Source organism: Athene noctua, chromosome 13 (assembly GCF_965140245.1).
Source record: "Athene noctua chromosome 13, bAthNoc1.hap1.1, whole genome shotgun sequence".
Lineage (NCBI taxonomy): Eukaryota > Metazoa > Chordata > Aves > Strigiformes > Strigidae > Athene > Athene noctua.
Window position 1 is genome coordinate 20,580,163 of NC_134049.1, and position 17,906 is coordinate 20,598,068.

Below are 17,906 nucleotides of genomic sequence, written 5' to 3' on the forward strand. Positions count from 1 at the left end.
AGAACTCAATAAAAAAAATGTTTTCATCAAAAAACTGAAATCTAATAACATTATGTACATCACTACAAGTTTTATACACTTTAGTCACTGCCTAAGATGAAAGCATCTTCTTAAATCTGAATGCCATCAGTTTTCCTATTTAGAAGCCTTCACTAAATAAAAAGTAACATGTTTCTCAAGCTCTAATTCCTCATTTGGCTTTTTTGTAAAATAAAAAAAGAGCATGATAAGAGCCATTTGACAACAGGCAAGGAACAGCTGAAAACTTACCTTGCATTCTACTACACTCTGATCCGATTCACATGTAACATAGATTTCATCAACTGCCCGCCTGAGATTGTCAAAAAGAAATGCCCAGTATCGAGCTCGCAGATCAACTTTTCGAGGCTGCCTTGTTTTTGTTGGGCTTTTGTCAAAGTTTTTATCTCCAGCTGCTGCTGCTGTTAATTTACAGTCTATGGTAGTGCTCTGAAAAAAACGAGATAAAACGGAAAACAACAAACATAAGTGCTGTAAGGGGTTGGGTTTCTGTGCAACACACATTTTTCAACTTATTCAAACATTTGTAAACAAGAAATTTTTCACTGAAGAAGACTACATCATCCTACCAACTTGAGCTTTTTAAAACACACTTTCTTATCTTACATATAAGCAGCAGCTACATAGAACTAGATTGTTTCTTTAACATTTATAACCCAACATTCACGTTGCACAACAGTACAAAGATATTCTGCTCCTTAGCACACTGGAAAGTTGCATTTTCTAATCATATATCCCATATTACGTGTCAGGATAACTATGTGTATCCAGAGATTAAAATAACATTTTACTAATAATCATACCAGGAATATTCCATCACAGTTAAATTCTATTACCAAGACATTACATATGACTTTATTGGTTTTAAACCCTCATTCTCATATATGAGCATTAATGTCAGTGAAATGCTGATGTGGCTATGATAGATAGGTTATGGCTACACTGCAGAGGAGATGCCAGCAAGCACCGAATTAGTTACAAAAGGAAGCTTTCACACTTTAGAAGACTACTTGCACTAAGATTTCCACTCACCATATTGTTAACATTGCAAGCTCAATTCAAGCCAACGTTAAGTGCTGTGCCAATGAATCAAGTTGCTCCTACTTACACCAAGTCTGCAAATGTCCTCATGCTGTTTCAAGCTGTAATTTAACAGCTTTAACTACAACAAATCTGTTTTGATTTTTAGTGTTAATATGCAGACTAACTGATCTAGTACTGCTTTGCTGCACAGATGCAGAGGACTGCCAATATGGTTGATGTCATGGGAGCAGAACACCCAACTGCCTTCACAAATGCTGGCACAGACAGGAACAGCTACGCACCTACTTGGAAGTACTGTTATGCCACCTCAGTGTTATGCATCTGCTGACCTTGTGTGTTCAGCTTAGCCACTCATACGGGGATAGTTCTCCTTGACAAAGATAGACTGTCACTCATCCACACAGGATATTCCAAAGGATTCTGAAGAATGCCTATTTGGCTGAAAATACCAAATCAGCACTTGGCCCCATGACACTGTCCTCACTAAACTCAAAATTCTCTCCCACAACAAAAAACGGAAAAATCCTGCTACCTTGCCAGACTGCTATAAGCTTCTGCATTCCATAGCAGCCAGGTGGATAAGCACCTCCAGTAAACCCAAAGTGATACCCAGCTGTGTACCATTTTGTGATGGAGGTAGTAGCTACAGGTACAATAGTCAGGGGGGTGTGTGTGTGTTTGTGTTCATTAATGCATTCACTTTAGCGGCACCTTGAATGCACTGGTCCACTGTGGCACAGATCTCCAGAAAATCAGTTCTTACATGAGTGCACTTTGTAGGGATTACTGCAAAATTCCATTCTAAAAACTCTATTTCCAGTGATTGAATAAAAACAATCAAAATCAACATTGCACAAGTCAGTACATGTATTTATAATTAGAATATCTAATCACAAACCAGAAATACTGTAAACAGCAAAACGACTGACTGGTATTCAAGCCTTTTTGTCCCTTGTGTAAAAAGGTGGGAAAAATTATTTCCTTGTGCCAAAAGATGAGTTTGATGGCAGGTAAGTTTACACTTGGAGACAGAGAACTCTTACAGAAAAGTCATTTTAGACCACAGGCAGCATGAGGTAATCAGGACTGTAGCATAGTTTTGGATGGACTTACAAAAGTACTTTTAAGGAAGAGCTATAATAATATTTTTGTGATGTAATATGTAGAAGAGAGACCCAAAGATTGTACAAAGTCTAAAGAACATTATCCTTGTTCTCCTTAAGAGGATCTTTGTTTTCTGTGGATTCCTCTTGAACTCCAACAAATAGTACCTAAGCTACAAAAGTTCCCTGCATGTGTAGGTTACATGCAAATGAACTCGTATTTCTCATGCTCAAATTACAGAATGAGAAAGTAGGCAATAACCAAATGATTTTTCAGTCCCTGTAGTTAAGAATATAAATGCCTTTCTTCTCAACATTTTAGAGGCCTTATTTGATAACTTTACACCATAAACACTGCTTCCCATTACAAGAGAACTGAACCCGGACATGAAGGTAGAATCTACAAAACTCTTTAATAAATTCCAGAGCCCTGTTTCCTCAGTAGCCTGCCTCTCTGGGTTCCAGTCTGCTTATGCTCCCCAGTGCTCTGACAGGCGGTACCACACAGCATTAAACACAGCAATTTAAGCTTTGTAATTAGGGAGGTAGACACAGTGCTGTCAAAATGGTTATTCTCTCACCTGTGTTGGTTCTCAGATCCTAATTTTTCTGTAAGGCAGGGAAGAATGGGAACCTGATTTACGATAATCATACTAACATCTCTACTACCCTTACATATATCTCAAAATGCTCTAAGTGTACTCCAGATGAACCCCAGCTAATGTATGCATCAGAGGCATGTTCAAAAAACATGCATGTCACAAACAACCAATGAACAGGAATTTCAGAAGGGTTTCATATGTGGGAGTATTTCATATTTCTCCTTCTATGACATCAGTCATCTCTTAAATAACTGCCTGGAGAAAAGATGCTCCTTACCTGATGCCTTGCACATAAACCATTAAAGCAAAGCTTATACTAATTTACAGCTCCTTTAAAATACAGTTTATAATGACACAACTTTGACTACAGAATCTTATCACAGAATGGTCTGGGTTGGAAGAGACCTTAAAGATCGTCTAGTTCCATGCCCCTGCCATGGACAGGGACACCTTCCACTAGCCCAGGTTGCCCAAAGCCCCGTCCAACCTGGCCTTGAACACTGCCAGGGAGGGGGCAGCCACAGCTCCTCTGGGCATCTTGTGCCAGTGCATCATCACCCCCACAGTAAAGAATTTCTTCTTTATATCTAATCTAAATCTACCCTCTTTCAGTTTTAAACTGTTACCCCTTGTATCATCCCTAACCCACTGATCAAGGGTCCCTCCCCACCTTTAAGTACAGGAAGGCCGCTCTAAGGTCTCCCTGAAGCCTTCTCTTCTCCAGCTGAACACCCCCAACTCTCTCAGCCTGTCCCCATAAGGGAGGTGCTCCAGCCCCTGATCATCTTTGTGGCCTCCTCTGGACCCACTCAAACAGGTCCATGCCCTTATTTGGTGCCCCCAGCTGCAGGGGGGTCTCACAAAAGCAGAGGAGGAGAATCCCCGCCCTGTACCTGCTGCCCACACTGCTCTGGGTGCAGCCCAGGGTACCATTGGCTTTCTGGGCTGTGAGCACACGTTGCTGGCTCACAGTCAGTTTTCCATCCACTAATCCCCCCAAGTCCTTCTCCCTGGGGCTGCTCTCAATCCACTCATGGCCCAGACTGGATTTGTGCTTGGGATTGCCCCAGCCCATGGGCAGGACCTTGCACTTGGCCTTGCTGAACTCCATGAGATTTGCACGTCCCACCTCTCCAGCCTGCCCAGGTCCCTCTGGATGGATCCCTTCCCTCCAGCGTGTCACCCCACCACACAGCTCGGTGTGATCGTTGAACTTGCTGAGGGTGCACTCGACCCCACTGTCCATGTCACCAGAAAGATGTTAAACAGTGCTGATCCCAGCCCCAACCCCTGAGGACACCACTCGTCACTGCTCTCCACCTGGACATCAAGATGATGACCACAACTCTTTGAGTGTGACCATCCAGCCAGTTCCTTACCCACCAAGTAGTCCATCCATCAAATCCATGCCTCTCCAATTCAGAGACAAGGACGTCGTGTGGGACAGTGTCAAACACTTTGCCCAAGTCCAGGTACATGACATCAGTTGCTCTTCCCTTGTCCACCAACACTGTAACCCTGTCATAGAGGGCCACCAAATTTGTCAGGCACAATTTGCCCCTAGTGAAGCCATGCTGGCTGTCACCAGTCAACTCCTTATTTTCCATGTGCTCTAGCACAGTTTCCAGGAGGATCTGCTTTGTGATCTTGCCGAGCACAGAGGTGAGGCTGGCCAGTCTGTAGTACCCCAGGGTCTTCTTTACTTCACTTTTCAAAGCTGTATTAAAATAACAGTGCTAAGTTTTGCTGCCTGAATTTATAACATGTGACGTTAGTAAAGGGATTAGGTTTCTACTCATTCAGTTAATACAGTTGATATAAAGGATCAGTTGTTTTGGAGTGGGAACCGTGCATAATTCCCACTATTTGAAAGATATATTTTCAAATGTATCTCTAAGTGTCATATAAAATGTTTTGATATTTAGCAATAAATGTTATCTGTCTACTATATTTGGCAACCATTTATCTTCGCACTTATATGTCAGCCATATTTTAATCAGGAAAACGGCATGTTGAACTGTGTTAACTACTGTAAGTTGTAGCACTTACATTACCCTTGTAAGGAGATTTCCAGTGTCCAAGTAAAACCTAAGCAACATTTACAGTTAACTCATATTCCAATAGAACACGTTTGAAAGGATGCAAACCCCTAAACTACCAAATTTCTTGTAAACACAAACACACAAGTAGGGAAGCATTAAGGTGGTGGTTAGTTCATAGAAATAATATCTTCAGTTCCTGATATGAGTTAGTTCTAACACTGTATATCTGAATTTGTCACAGCCTGGTACCTGCCACTCAAGGAAACAGAAGTCAATTTTCAGAGAAGAATGCAAATCATGTCCCATGTTTGGTACTTCACTCCCAAAACTCCATGCAAGAAGATCAAACTCCGCAAGCTGCTTTCAAACTTAATCAAGTTTGACTGGCACCAACTTTACTGAAATGAAAGCCACTACTTGCTTAAATTTAAGAGTTGCAACAAAGGCAACTTTTAATATAATGATACTACTAATGTTTTATATAGACTGCTATATTCCGTACAAATGTTTAACACAAGCAGGATTTCTGAGTTAATCTGTATATTGTTCAGCAAAATCTTTACCTGTAAGCATCTTAAGTAAATTTTCTAATGAACCAAACTAAACTTTCACTGTGAAAAGCAAGAAATGCTGGATTAGGTACAGACTTTTCAAGACTGTCATTTCTGTGCTGATGTACAGCTATAGTTTTATTATTCACCCTTCCTGGAATTAAGTTTTAAATAAACAATATTTATTAGAAGTATGTACTTCTCACCAGATCAAATAGGCAGGTTGACAGTGATGTAATAGTGAAACTCAGTTTCCAGAGACTATCACCTCTCGATCTCTCTGGTGTTCTGAGGGAATACAGGCAACAGGACAAAATACTCCTAACAGTGTAGTCTGAAGAATGCTAATGCAATGATCCCACATCGTCACCAAGAAGGAGCTATACTCAGTCACATAAACTCCACTTCCTTGTGCCTAGTGCTTCCAACTCAGCCTTAGAAAATTTTTCACTCTGGTTAGTAGTTGAGGCACAACCCTCTTTCCACTGGCAAGACACAAGGACACAGAATTAAGTTTTTCTGAGCAGAGATCTAAAGCTCAAACCCTGCAAATTTCTACAGATCATTCTCAGCTGGGTAGATGTATTACTTACTTTTGAATCTTCTAAGGGATCTCAGAGCCCTTAGCCTTTGACAATACACTTATCCAAAATTTAATCTATGTTCAACAACTTTGCAGACCACCACACATTACATAAAAAAAGAAGAAACAATCATAGTGTTTACAAACACACTAAAAAATAGCTTGCATTGGTCTCCCACCACCCCCCTCAAATAATATGCATGTTTACCCAAGGTGTAATAATGGCTTATATAGACACAATCTAGCTGGCCTACACTAAAGTTTGTCCTCACTAGAACAACAAAACCCACCCAAGAACAGCAAAAATTCAGAGGGGCTAGTTCATATTATCTCACTTGTAGCAACAGCATACAATTCAAACCTTCAGCTGCAGAAAATGCAAAGCTTTCATGCCTTTGAAGTTAAGAAACATGGGAATATTCCTTCTTACAGCTCAAGTAACTCAGTGTGGATGCTGAAAGTGACATTAAAACTGAATTTTTTTTTTTTCCAAAACAGTTTCCGTAACTTGCCTTGGAGTTCCGGAAAGCACAAAGTGTGTATTTATTCTCAGGATGCCAAAATTTATTGAATGTAGATTTGCCAGCACCCTACTGAGAGGAAGATGAGGTTGATAAGATTGTATGAAAGAGTTCTTGTAAATTTATTTTCTTGAGATTAGTGGTCCATTTATATGTAAAAGAAAATTAAAACTGAAGGCTCAAGAAAAGTAACAAAAAACCCCACCAATTTACAGCAGTATCCAGCGTCTGAAATGTGGTAGAAATACAGCCACTGAATGCTAAATTGAGATGTCAAGATGCACAGACACACAGAAATCCATTTCAACTAATTGTACCCACTAGGAGTGCACTGTTCCTACAATATAGTTTTAGTATAGCAACAGAGCAATCAAGTATTCTCCTGAAAATTCAGTATTTACATAATCCCAAATTACTGAAATAGACAGAACCCAAACTATGTAGCACACTACTCTTACATCCAAAAGGTTCTGAGAGTAAACCCTTATAAGGAGCCCCAACTACATCAATAAAATTCCACCTTCACAGAACAAGTAAACCAGGATACACAGTGTAACATACTAGTACATTAAAAGAGAACACAGGGTTAACAGTTGCTAAACTAAATTGAGAAAATAACATGCCTATGCTTTAAAGATGCAAATACATCTCTATGGAAGTAGAACTTTTTTTTTTCCCAAAAATAACATCTTCCATATGCCATATTATCAAAATCTGACAGACTGTCTCAAAATACTAAATGGCTAAAGCCATACTAATGGCTAAACCCATTAACCAGAAAAAAAGCAACTGTTAAAAATATTAAGCAGGAAGATTAAGGCATTACTTTATTAATGTAATAAAGATTGTCAGTCACATAGAAAAAACATGAATAAAAATAAGAGCAGTTTCTTCATGACACTTCTCATTCAGACTTGCTTTCCAGTCATAACTCTTGGAAATTTTACTCACCTGGACTTTTTTTTTTCCAAAATAGGATATATTGACTTCAGCCATTAACACACAAGGTCAAGAAATAAAGTACTTCCTTAAATTAGAAATTGGGCAGAAAGGTAGCCTTTGTATAAGCAGCATGCTTACATAAAGAATATCCTGTATCATTTTCTTGAACAACACTTCCCTTAAAATAATTTTAATGCCAAAAAGTCAATGCATCCAGAGGTTTGGAAGTGCCAAAAGTAAAGGCTAAGGAAGATAACCTAAATTCTGCCATTTTTCAACTTCTGAATACTTGACTTTGAAATTTGTATGCTTTAACATTACAATGTATGCACAATTTTATATACGTATTATTCAGCCAATAACATATCAGTGATACCAATTTTTAGGTCGTAAATTTTATGTCATAAAAAATGAGCAGATACCTGTTTTGCAGTCTTGTGTGTTCCTTGAGTCACCCTCTTTGTTTTTCCACCAGCTTGCCATTTTGATTTTCCTGTGGGAGAAGCGACTGTTTTCATCAATAACAACTTTAATTAGCTAGAGCATTCTAAAATGCACATATCTCATCCTGCAACATACTGATGTGAGCACAATTTATGAGGTAAGAAGTTTGTAAAAGTGTATATTCCAAATATATATTCCACAGTTCAGAATGTGAATAATGCCAGAAAACACACAGAAAATTTAAAAAAAATACAAAGAAAGGCAAGAATTAAACAAAGATACCTATTTTTAAATGCTCAGTGCTTCTGAAAATCATATCATTACAATCTACATGTCAAACATGACACTAGTTTTCTATATAGATTAAAAAGAAAGTCTGCTCTCGAATGACTGTTCAATCAGAGATTACAGAATTAAAACACAGAATATCTTTCCTAGGAAAAACAAATGTAATATAGTTTTTCTTAAACTGTTCAAAAAACCCAACAGTAGATTTGCGTATTTTGTGCCAAGAAAGATGAGGAAAAACAGAACTTAGTTGATTTAGTTTACCTACATTTAGGTAGTCAAAGGAAGAGACACAAACATTCACAGAGTATGAGGCAGTCGCCTTAAGATCTGAAATGGCTTCTAAAATGTACACTTCTCCCTCCACTGCTTATATGAAGTGACTTTAGCCACTATGCGTCCAAAATCAGTTTAAATTCCCACAGTCAAAAAGAATTATTTCAGGTCTCAGTGCTGTGCTGGTGGCAATTTCTTAACTGATTAAAAGTTATCTTTCCATAGATAAATTTGTGTTAGCCCAGACCTACCTGACATGTTTGCATTTAATCTCTGAGATTTACTCAGGGGTAATTTTAAAAATATACTTTTTAAAAAGTTTTATTCCTCCAACTTAGTATCTAACATGCCTAACATGAAAAACACAGGCTCCCATTACTAAAACTCTAAGCAAGATAAGACAAAATACTAACTATAGCAAGAGTACTTTCTAGCACAGATCACATCTAAGTAAAAGTTTCAAGATTATTTAGCCAGCTGAAGTCAAGCAAATAAAGGCATTAGTTGAATATAGTTCCTTCCTAGACCATGGAGATCATTCTCAAATTTCACAATTGTCCAGTTGAGTTTTTAACAGTTCTTAGGCCAAACTCCCTAACACAGTCCAGCTGTTTCATGTTGCTCTGGTTATGTAAAGCAGCTGTAAACCTGCCATAATCAAGCAGTTGTACAGCTGGTTTGCATCACTGGCTTTTCAAGGGAACAAGGCCTTTAATTTTAAAACAAATTAAAAATTATTTGCTTGATAATTCATTTTTATAATGTTATATTAGCCAAAACAACAGGTACAAATTAATATATTGAACTCAATTTAGCAGCATTCAGGAAAAAAAAAGATTCAGCTACTGTATGTATAAAAACTTCCTACTCACTAAAAAGCTCAAACTGCAGATCAGTTCCATGCCAGAATTATAACTGAAATATTTCAGTCACCAAAGTCTCCCTTCTGACATGATTTACATTCTGCAAAGACAATATTTTGAATGTATACAGAATTTGCATAGTGAAAAGTCTTACAAACAAATATGGATATGTTAAAATTTAAAAGGGGCAGATGAACACAAAAGAAAAGTTGCAGTCTCTTTAGATTCTACAAAAAACAGAATACTAATCCATCATCTAAAACTGGGAAATATCTGAACGAGTCCCCTGTAAAGACAAAACAAGGTTTCAGGCACTTTCTATATAAGGCAGACATTTAAAGAAAACAAAACTTATGTAAATACCAGGTTTTGCAAACTTAAATAGTGTGTGGCAAGGACTAATTTTTTCTTAAGGTGCACGGGCCAAAAAGTTTTGTACTTCAGCAGCAGCCATATTTCCAAGCTTCATTATTCTTTTTCTTCTAAAAAGTACTTCTAGTTATTGGAAGACATCTTCCTTTCTGCTTTTGTCCTTTTATATTCACAAGTGGTGACAACGCAAGAGCACTGCCCAATGGGGATGTGTACGTTCAGTGACTACCAGTATGTAGCTACACAATACTAGCACTGCTATGAGATACATAGGAACTCAATGACATATGAAGGGCAACACCTGCTAGGAATTTACTGAATTTTAAGGAAAGAACAATAGTGACCAAAATATGATCATCTCATTAGCTATTAAGTTGCCAATGTGAAATATATAAAGTAGCGAAGTTTTGCAGCATTCAGGGTGCTACAGTCATATTTTACACTTGAAGTCCATTTCCTCTCTGTCTGGTAATGAAATAACGAAGCACGCAGGGTGTATGATTTGTGAAGACTTCCTGTCACAAAAAGCTGAGGTGCTAATATCTCAATAAAAAAAAAAAAAAATCCATTGATAAACTATATTCAAAAGCTACCTTTTATACTAACAATCTTCCCTCTCATCTCTCTCTTTTGGATAGCTTTACTGGTATGAGAAATGTGGAAATCGCCTTTAAATTTAGTAATTAATAGCAGCCCTAATTTCTGTTCTCGCTATGGCAGAGATCAGCTGCGTATGACACTGTTCATCATCAGACCTTCCTCAGGAACGATAACAATTTTCAATTATATTTCTTTTCATCTCCTTAAATGAATCTGAGGATACAGTTGGGCAAGTATTTTTCTCCAGTTCTTACACACAAGGTGAGAAATCTGCTCTGTCACTTCTCTTCTTTCATGTTATCTATAAAACCTGTAAGACAGTCAGTCTACTTTATAGTGCCATTGCTACATAGAACCAGTCTGTGCTCCAGAATCCATCTTACTAGCTCAGCTGCTGCAGTTGTCCATCTTAAGAAACATTTTCACAAAAATGACGCTTGGATCCCTGGCTGCCTGAACCTCATCTGAAGTAAGGCAGAGGTATCTGCCTGGAAGAAGCAAGCAGATGAGACTGATTATTTTTGACCCCTTAACTGAGGAAGCATATTGAAGTTTCTAATACTATTATAAACAATATCTTTTTTTAAAGTTTGTAGAGCAGTAGGAGATCAGATTTTTCTAACTGTACAATGCTAGGGATCTGGATGCAAGCACGGATATAACCAAATTTCTCCGTGTTTTTCCACCTCCAGATTGAATTACAGAAATGGTTTTTGCACAAAATTACTTTTACAAATCACTGTCACTGTCTCATCCAGAATATAAGGGCCCTGTATTCTACCTACCAGCACTAGACTGGATTCTCATTCATTTCAGTGAAATTCAAGGTTTGAAACTTATGAGCCTTAAAGAATACCCTTCCCTTCATGTTATATTCCGCCAGTTACGATCAGATTCAATGTTGCTGGAGCTTATGCACAATGTTTCCAGTCATGACTCTTACAGCTTCCTTACTTGGCCAAAGAGAAGAAAGTTTCATGACTTTCATCACATACTGCAAAACCTATTTACTCCTTCAGGCTCTAGCTAAAGCAGTAGATTATCCTGCAGGCTCCCCAAAGTGTGCCAGGTACCTTTCCACCACTAAAATATGTTTCCTTACCCTGAAATGCTTAATCTGCAAATGAATTCTATATGGCAAGAGCCAGAATTATTTTAAACAAATACGAAATAAGAAGGGAACGGTTAAAAATACAAGATTTTCCAATATTTTGACACATCTGGAACTTTGAGTTCCAGTTTGAGAAGGTAGCTTACCTTCTACTAATTTAAATGTCAAACCTCTCGGACATTTTAACTGTTGCTAATATCTTAGCTTAGATTTTGTAATAAAATTTGTGCGTAGCGCTTATCTGCATGCAGTGCCTCAAATTTCATGTTAGGTATATAAAACAATTACAAAGGAAAAAAAATTAAATCCTCTATTAGAATGATCACAGCTTTCCAAGCTGGGCAACATCTAAGTGACTGCAATAGTCAATTGGTGGCCATAGGTTTGGAATGCAGATTTAATTCTGGAGACTGTATCAGACTAGTAAATTTTTCACAGCCATAAGACTCTCCTCCTAGGACACAAAGTCAATTGATCTGTTAATTAGCCTATCCAACAGAATCTGCTGCATATTCATGAATTCTGTGAAGGAGTATTTTAATTTCAATAACTGAAATGTGTTGAGTCACTCTCTTCTAGACCATTGCCACCACGTTTTGGATTTTCTCTGTCACTGATCTGTATTCAGAACTAGAATTTCAGATCTGACAACAAGGGCACGTGCTGCTCCAAAATACGTAACAGAAGTGCCACCTGCCATTCCAGAAATCTCTCTCTTTTTTAAGGAAATATGTCTTATTGACAGGAACTATATATTTCCATTAAGGAATTAGAAGGTTTTGATTGCACTTTTTTTTCATTATTGCTCTTTTACCCATGTCCTCTATATAAAATACGCAAGTCTTCCAGAGGGAAAGTTAAATGGCAAGGACACAAACATGTAATTTTTAAAGGAAACAGAAAATCAAAGGATACAAACGGAAAAAAACAAATCCAGCATTTTAATTTATCAACCCTCTATAACACTACCACTAGTAAGAGCAAATGCCCATACCCTCACTGTTTCTGCAGTAAAAAAAAAGTCATAATGAATAACATAATAGAAAATGTTAAATCACACACTGTTACTGCCAGAGCAATACCTCTGAACATTACGAGCAGAAGAAACTGCCCAAAGACAAAATTCTGCTTTGTACAGAAGAGTTGCAGGACTAGCTCAGGCAACCTGGACCTTTGGCCTGATTTACACAACCCCTGAACGAGGAAGAACTGTCCTTATTCATAATATTGCTGTATCATTCCTCAGGGACAAAATACATATTGAAAGATCAGCATAAAATGAATCAGAGCTCACTGACACCAACATATATACCCTCTGTGCCAAGACAAGGGTCAAGAGACACAGGATCTGGATCTGCCAGACTTTCATTAGCCACAAGTTCCTTTCCACAGGGAAATTTTCCATCAGGCAATTATAGTCAGATCCTTTGTATTGTGCAAAAAGGTCAGCCTATGATTTAATGAAGACTTTTTAAGAAGAAAGCACCGGTGACAACAAGTTTAAAAATTACAGTGCTGCTAATACAACCAAAAGAAGAAAATTAGTATAGCTACTTAGATTTTAATTATCATACATAAAAACTATTTAATGAAGGCTAAAAAATCACTTTTACATTCATTCTTAATGTTTTGGCAGAAAATGTTAAAAGCAAACGTTCATCTACAATTCACACACACTCATTTTTAGGGAAAAGTCTTACTTGAGAGTTTCTTACAAGCAAGGTAGTATTAAAAAATAACAGACTCTTTAAACAGAAGTTGAAACAACTCACAAGTAGCTCAAAGACACTTTTAGAAATATACTCCCTGTTCCTTCCACATATACTCATATTACTATTTCCCCAAAAGTGTAATTCAGATGCTATAAATACTTTGGGCCCCAATTCTATTCGCTTACATGACATAAATGACCAGCCCAACAACATTAGTGAATCTACTACCATACCCTAGAACATGCAGGCAAATGTAAGACCAGCAAATAGATAAATGCATCTTCTGAAGACAGATGTAAATGAAGCTACCACAAAAACACAGAGCTGGCCCACTTAAAAATCCACATATTTGTGATAATAAACTGAGTAGCTGTTGTATATGCTCCAAAGCACATTCTACTTGGGTCAGATTATGCTCAAGTCTTAAATCATTTCCATTTCCTCTTCCTACATGTAGCTAACCATGATTCACAGTACACGTTTTTCTGCTGACCAGTTAGTGCTTGCTAAAAATACCATTATGTGCCATTATACAAAGTGTAACAGGATAGATGGGACAACACTAGAGAAAAGGGGGTCAGAAACTGAAACCAAAGCTTGAAATGTGGACATCTGTTATTAGGTTTAGGATGTTCAGCTGACAAACACAAGTTAACTGTCGTTCTGCTTGTCACTTGCATAAAGCAAGTCAAAGACAGTTTAAATGCCATGTCAGTTTGCTTCAGACACAGGGTTAATTATCTTGTAACTTAGACATAACTTTTCATAGAAATATCTTTCTCACTGGCAGAATACAAGAACAGCTGAGGTTAGAAGGAACCTCTAGAGACCATCTAGTCCAACCTCCCTGCTTAAAGCAGGATCAGCTACAGTAGGCTGCTCACGACCATGCCCCATCAGGTTTTGAGCATCTCCAAGGACAAAGACTGCCCACAGTTTCCCTAGGCAACTTGTTCCAGTGTTCAAGCACTTTCACAGAAAAAAAAATAAAAATAAAAAAAAAATTTACTTTTAGACACTCCTGCCTAAGTCTCAAAAGCAGCAGCACCTGCACAGGGACATGTGAGCTAGAAAAATACTTGGAAGTCCTCAAAAACAGGATTCTGACATCTGGAACAGCTTGAACAGTATAAAAAATAGTCAATTCCTGGCTCCTTAAGTAATCATACCACAAGAGAATATTACAACAGTAACAAAACTGTTCAGAGGACTCACATTATGGAAAACTGTTCCCCCATATCCCCTTCCTTAAGGATTCTTCACAGATGTTTACCAAAGACTGAAATGATACCAAAAGAAACTTCCAAACTTATTTGTTTTAGAGCATAGAGAGCAATTTGTTGGATTGTTCTAAGCCATCCCTACAATTCTGAATTCCCAAGTTACAACAGATCAGTTTAAGAAAATATTATCATATTACACAAGTATCTTCATAATATCAGCACAGCGAACAGTCTTAGATGTTGCTTACAGACAAAATGAAAACACTTTCTAATCTGTCACTGAAGTTTTTATAGAGTGATCTGTCAACTAGAGGGTGAATTTTGGGAAAAAGCTTTAAAATTATACTATATACGCTCAGCATAACCATTTATTTTTTTTACAGATAAATCCTATGTAAGAAATATGTTTCCAGGAAAGCAACTCCAGTGGACAAAGGGATGGAAGTGGAAAAAGCTCGTGGAAGACTGTTGAATACGTACCATCATCATCTTTGTTTTCCAGTGGAACACTCCATGCAATCAGGTTCCTTGCTGTACGTCCCTCTTCTGCAACTATTTTCCTCACTTTGTCATGGCTATTAGAGCGTTGGAAAGAAGCCTGAAAACAATACAGGGATGAAAAAAAAAAAAAAAATTGTTTTGATATGTTAATTTCATTCAGTATGTGGTTAATCCATCCAAAGTAAGGTGCGTGGGTAATGAGTTTTCCTCAAATATCTGAAACAATTGTACATTCTCATTTTCACAACCATTTTTCTGCATGATAAGCAGACTGACTCATCAACATGAGAGTTACCACCCAGCCCTCAGTATGGGTATGTGTACACCACATATTTTTAACCTTTCTTTAATTGATTGTCAATGCCGCTAGAGCATCACAGTAGACTTTACAAATGTTTTAGTTACCTTGTGTTAAATGAGAATTAGTTATTCAAGATAAAAACTTAATGAGACCAAAATACATGTGTTAGCTGACTGAAGAGAGCCTGCAGAAAGGCAAGAGATTTATCAGAACCATCATCTGAAACATAAAAACCCACTTCTCTCTGACTGAGAAGACAAGAACCTAGAAAGCATTTCCTGGCACCTAAAGTTAGCTGTAATTACTAGAGAGCTGCAGCTGTTCAAAGACAGAACAAGAGACACTGAGGATGAACTCTGTTTACCTAATAAACATATTTCTTCACACTTGCAAAATACACCATCACAAGACATTTGAAGCCAAGTATATTAAGAAATATTTGTATCAACTGACAAATGCCAATTAAATAAAATCTTGCCTTTTCTACAGTGTATCAAGTTACTCCTCAGAAAGTAATTTAAAACTAAGCCAAACTGTATCCTGTAATGATAAATTTATGTACCGTGATAGCACAAAACTGCTGACCAAGTTATCTTTAAACACCAACGCCCTTAACCATAAAGAAGTTACATAAATTTAACTATTATTATAGGCATGAACAGACTGATCTTCTATAGCACTTATCAAAAGATGCATATTTCTTCTTTTCATTCTTACCATCATATGACCCAAGCCTGCAACCACTTTGGTTGGTACATCTTTAGAAAGAAAATACTGTAAAGATGGACACAGCAGGTAAGTGGCTGTAATTTATTAAGATGGTAGGAAACACAACACAAATGAGAAACTGCTTTTACTTCAGTGCTTATATAATAGCATTAAACTTAGGTTTCTCTCAACCAGATGTCCTCAACTGCCTGTTTCAAAGCCGCAGTGTGCCATCTAGTGCTCCACAGACCTACCTAGAGATATCACCATGTAATACAACCAAAATAAAGAAAAAATAGCACCGCTATATAAGTGAACTTTTGAAAAATCTAATTAAATAAAGCAAAGCATGTATTTTGGCCCAAAGAAACCCAATCAAAGCACACAAAAAATGGGGTCTGTACGAAACTGGATCTAGTCCATCCTTATTCTACGTAATTAATTGCCTATTCTCATTAGGAATTTTTAGTAAGAGTAACCATTTCTGATGAATCAAGTTTGGTTTGGGTTTTTAATCTCTTGTTGCTTAACAATGCACTTTCCATCAATGATATAAGAGTTAAAGATCCATAAATGTTGCATAACTGTTTTAAAATCACTTCAAACTAACATATAAACTTCCAATGTAAATATTCGTGGTAGCTAACTTCAGAACAGTCAAACAATTGTAACTTAATCGCCTCTGAAATGTGTCTGTCTTAAACCAAAAGGATGTTCAGACCGCATTTTGCATTAATTTATCCTCAAGTCTTCAAAAAGATCCCAAGCACTCACCTTAGCTGGAAGTAAAACTAATCTATGGCATCCCCAACTGCCAAAAATTAAGTAAGCAAAGAAATAAATCTTTCCTCATTTACTGCATCTTTTCTTTCAAATCCTCCACCAGCAGCAAAGTGTTCACTCAGCACAAACTACATTATGTTTAACTATGGCTTTCCTATAGCATAAGACCACTCATTCTTGCCATACAGAGGGCTTGGAAACCATTTGAATTTTTTTTCCTATTTTTTTTTATGCTCTTATGTTTCATTTCATCCTTTATTGGTCTTCCTATCTTCCAGGCTTACCATCCCTCTTCCTTTCACCTTTTTTCTCAACTTTTCCAGATCTTGGATTTCAAGTTTTCTGAGCACTTAGGGTTTTCTCTTTCAGATTGTCTCCAACTGATTCACATCTGCCTTTGAAAGAAAATGTCCAAAAGCAGATACAAATACTTCAGTGGAGACCTTCTCAATGCTAAACACTTGTGGACAGGTTATTCACATCTTACAGATGATACTCCCATTTAATCATCTCAAAATGATGCATGGGGTTTTTTTGCAAAATGCCATTACCTTTTCATCACTTATGATACAATCATAACACACATGTCATGAGATATCACACATAAACTATCATCAAAGAATAACAAAGCCTGGAAGGGACCCCTGTAGATCTAGTCCAACCCCCCAGGTGAAAGCAGACCTAACTCTTCAGCAGAATTTCTCTTGTTGCACTTATGACCTTCTATAATCCCAAGGTTCCTTCCCGCACAACTGACACCAAGACAGTTGTTTTCCATCCTTATTTCTGGAGATCATTACTCCCATGTATGTCTAAAACTTTGCATCGGTTTTAATTTATTTTTTTTTATGAGCCAGAAAGGCTTATAAGGAAAGAAGAAGTACCTGAACATGACATTTCCAAGCACTTTGTATCATGAAACTAGAGCCTGACTTAAAATTCTAGAGTTCATAACTTAGATGTCAGTCAAAAGAAAGCAACAAACCCCTAAAGAAGGCCTTAGCAGGACAGTCAGCAATAATGAAGTGTACAGACACAGAGAAGTGGGAAACTATTGTGACAAAGACCCTAGTGGGTATCAACGTAGTCTTTTCATTTGACTAAACAAGAGCAAGCTTTCATACCCTTCTTCATACGAGTGAAGTGATATAGATAGTTAGGTTTTTGACCACTTCCTCAACCTGAATCCCTCCTGTTTGCTACTTAACTATCCAAAGAAGTTACCTTCTTCAAAGTGCTCTAGGTACTCCAAGCAAAAGGAGTGACAACAAATTTGTTTAGCCTTAAATAGCAGATT

The 17,906-nt window shown here is 37.4% G+C and overlaps 1 protein-coding gene across 3 annotated transcripts in view; it reads right to left on the minus strand.

Annotated features, from left to right (window-relative positions):
* Positions 1–17,906, minus strand: part of SCAPER (S-phase cyclin A associated protein in the ER) — a 164,704-nt gene that overhangs the window by 144,036 nt on the left and 2,762 nt on the right. For all 3 annotated transcript variants that reach the window (XM_074917549.1, XM_074917548.1, XM_074917547.1), the window contains exons 3-5: positions 14,797–14,914; positions 7,850–7,920; positions 271–468 (exon numbers count right to left, since the gene is read on the minus strand). In XM_074917549.1, coding sequence (XP_074773650.1) covers positions 271–468; positions 7,850–7,920; positions 14,797–14,914 — 387 coding nt within the window. The remainder of the gene's footprint in view (positions 1–270; positions 469–7,849; positions 7,921–14,796; positions 14,915–17,906) is intronic.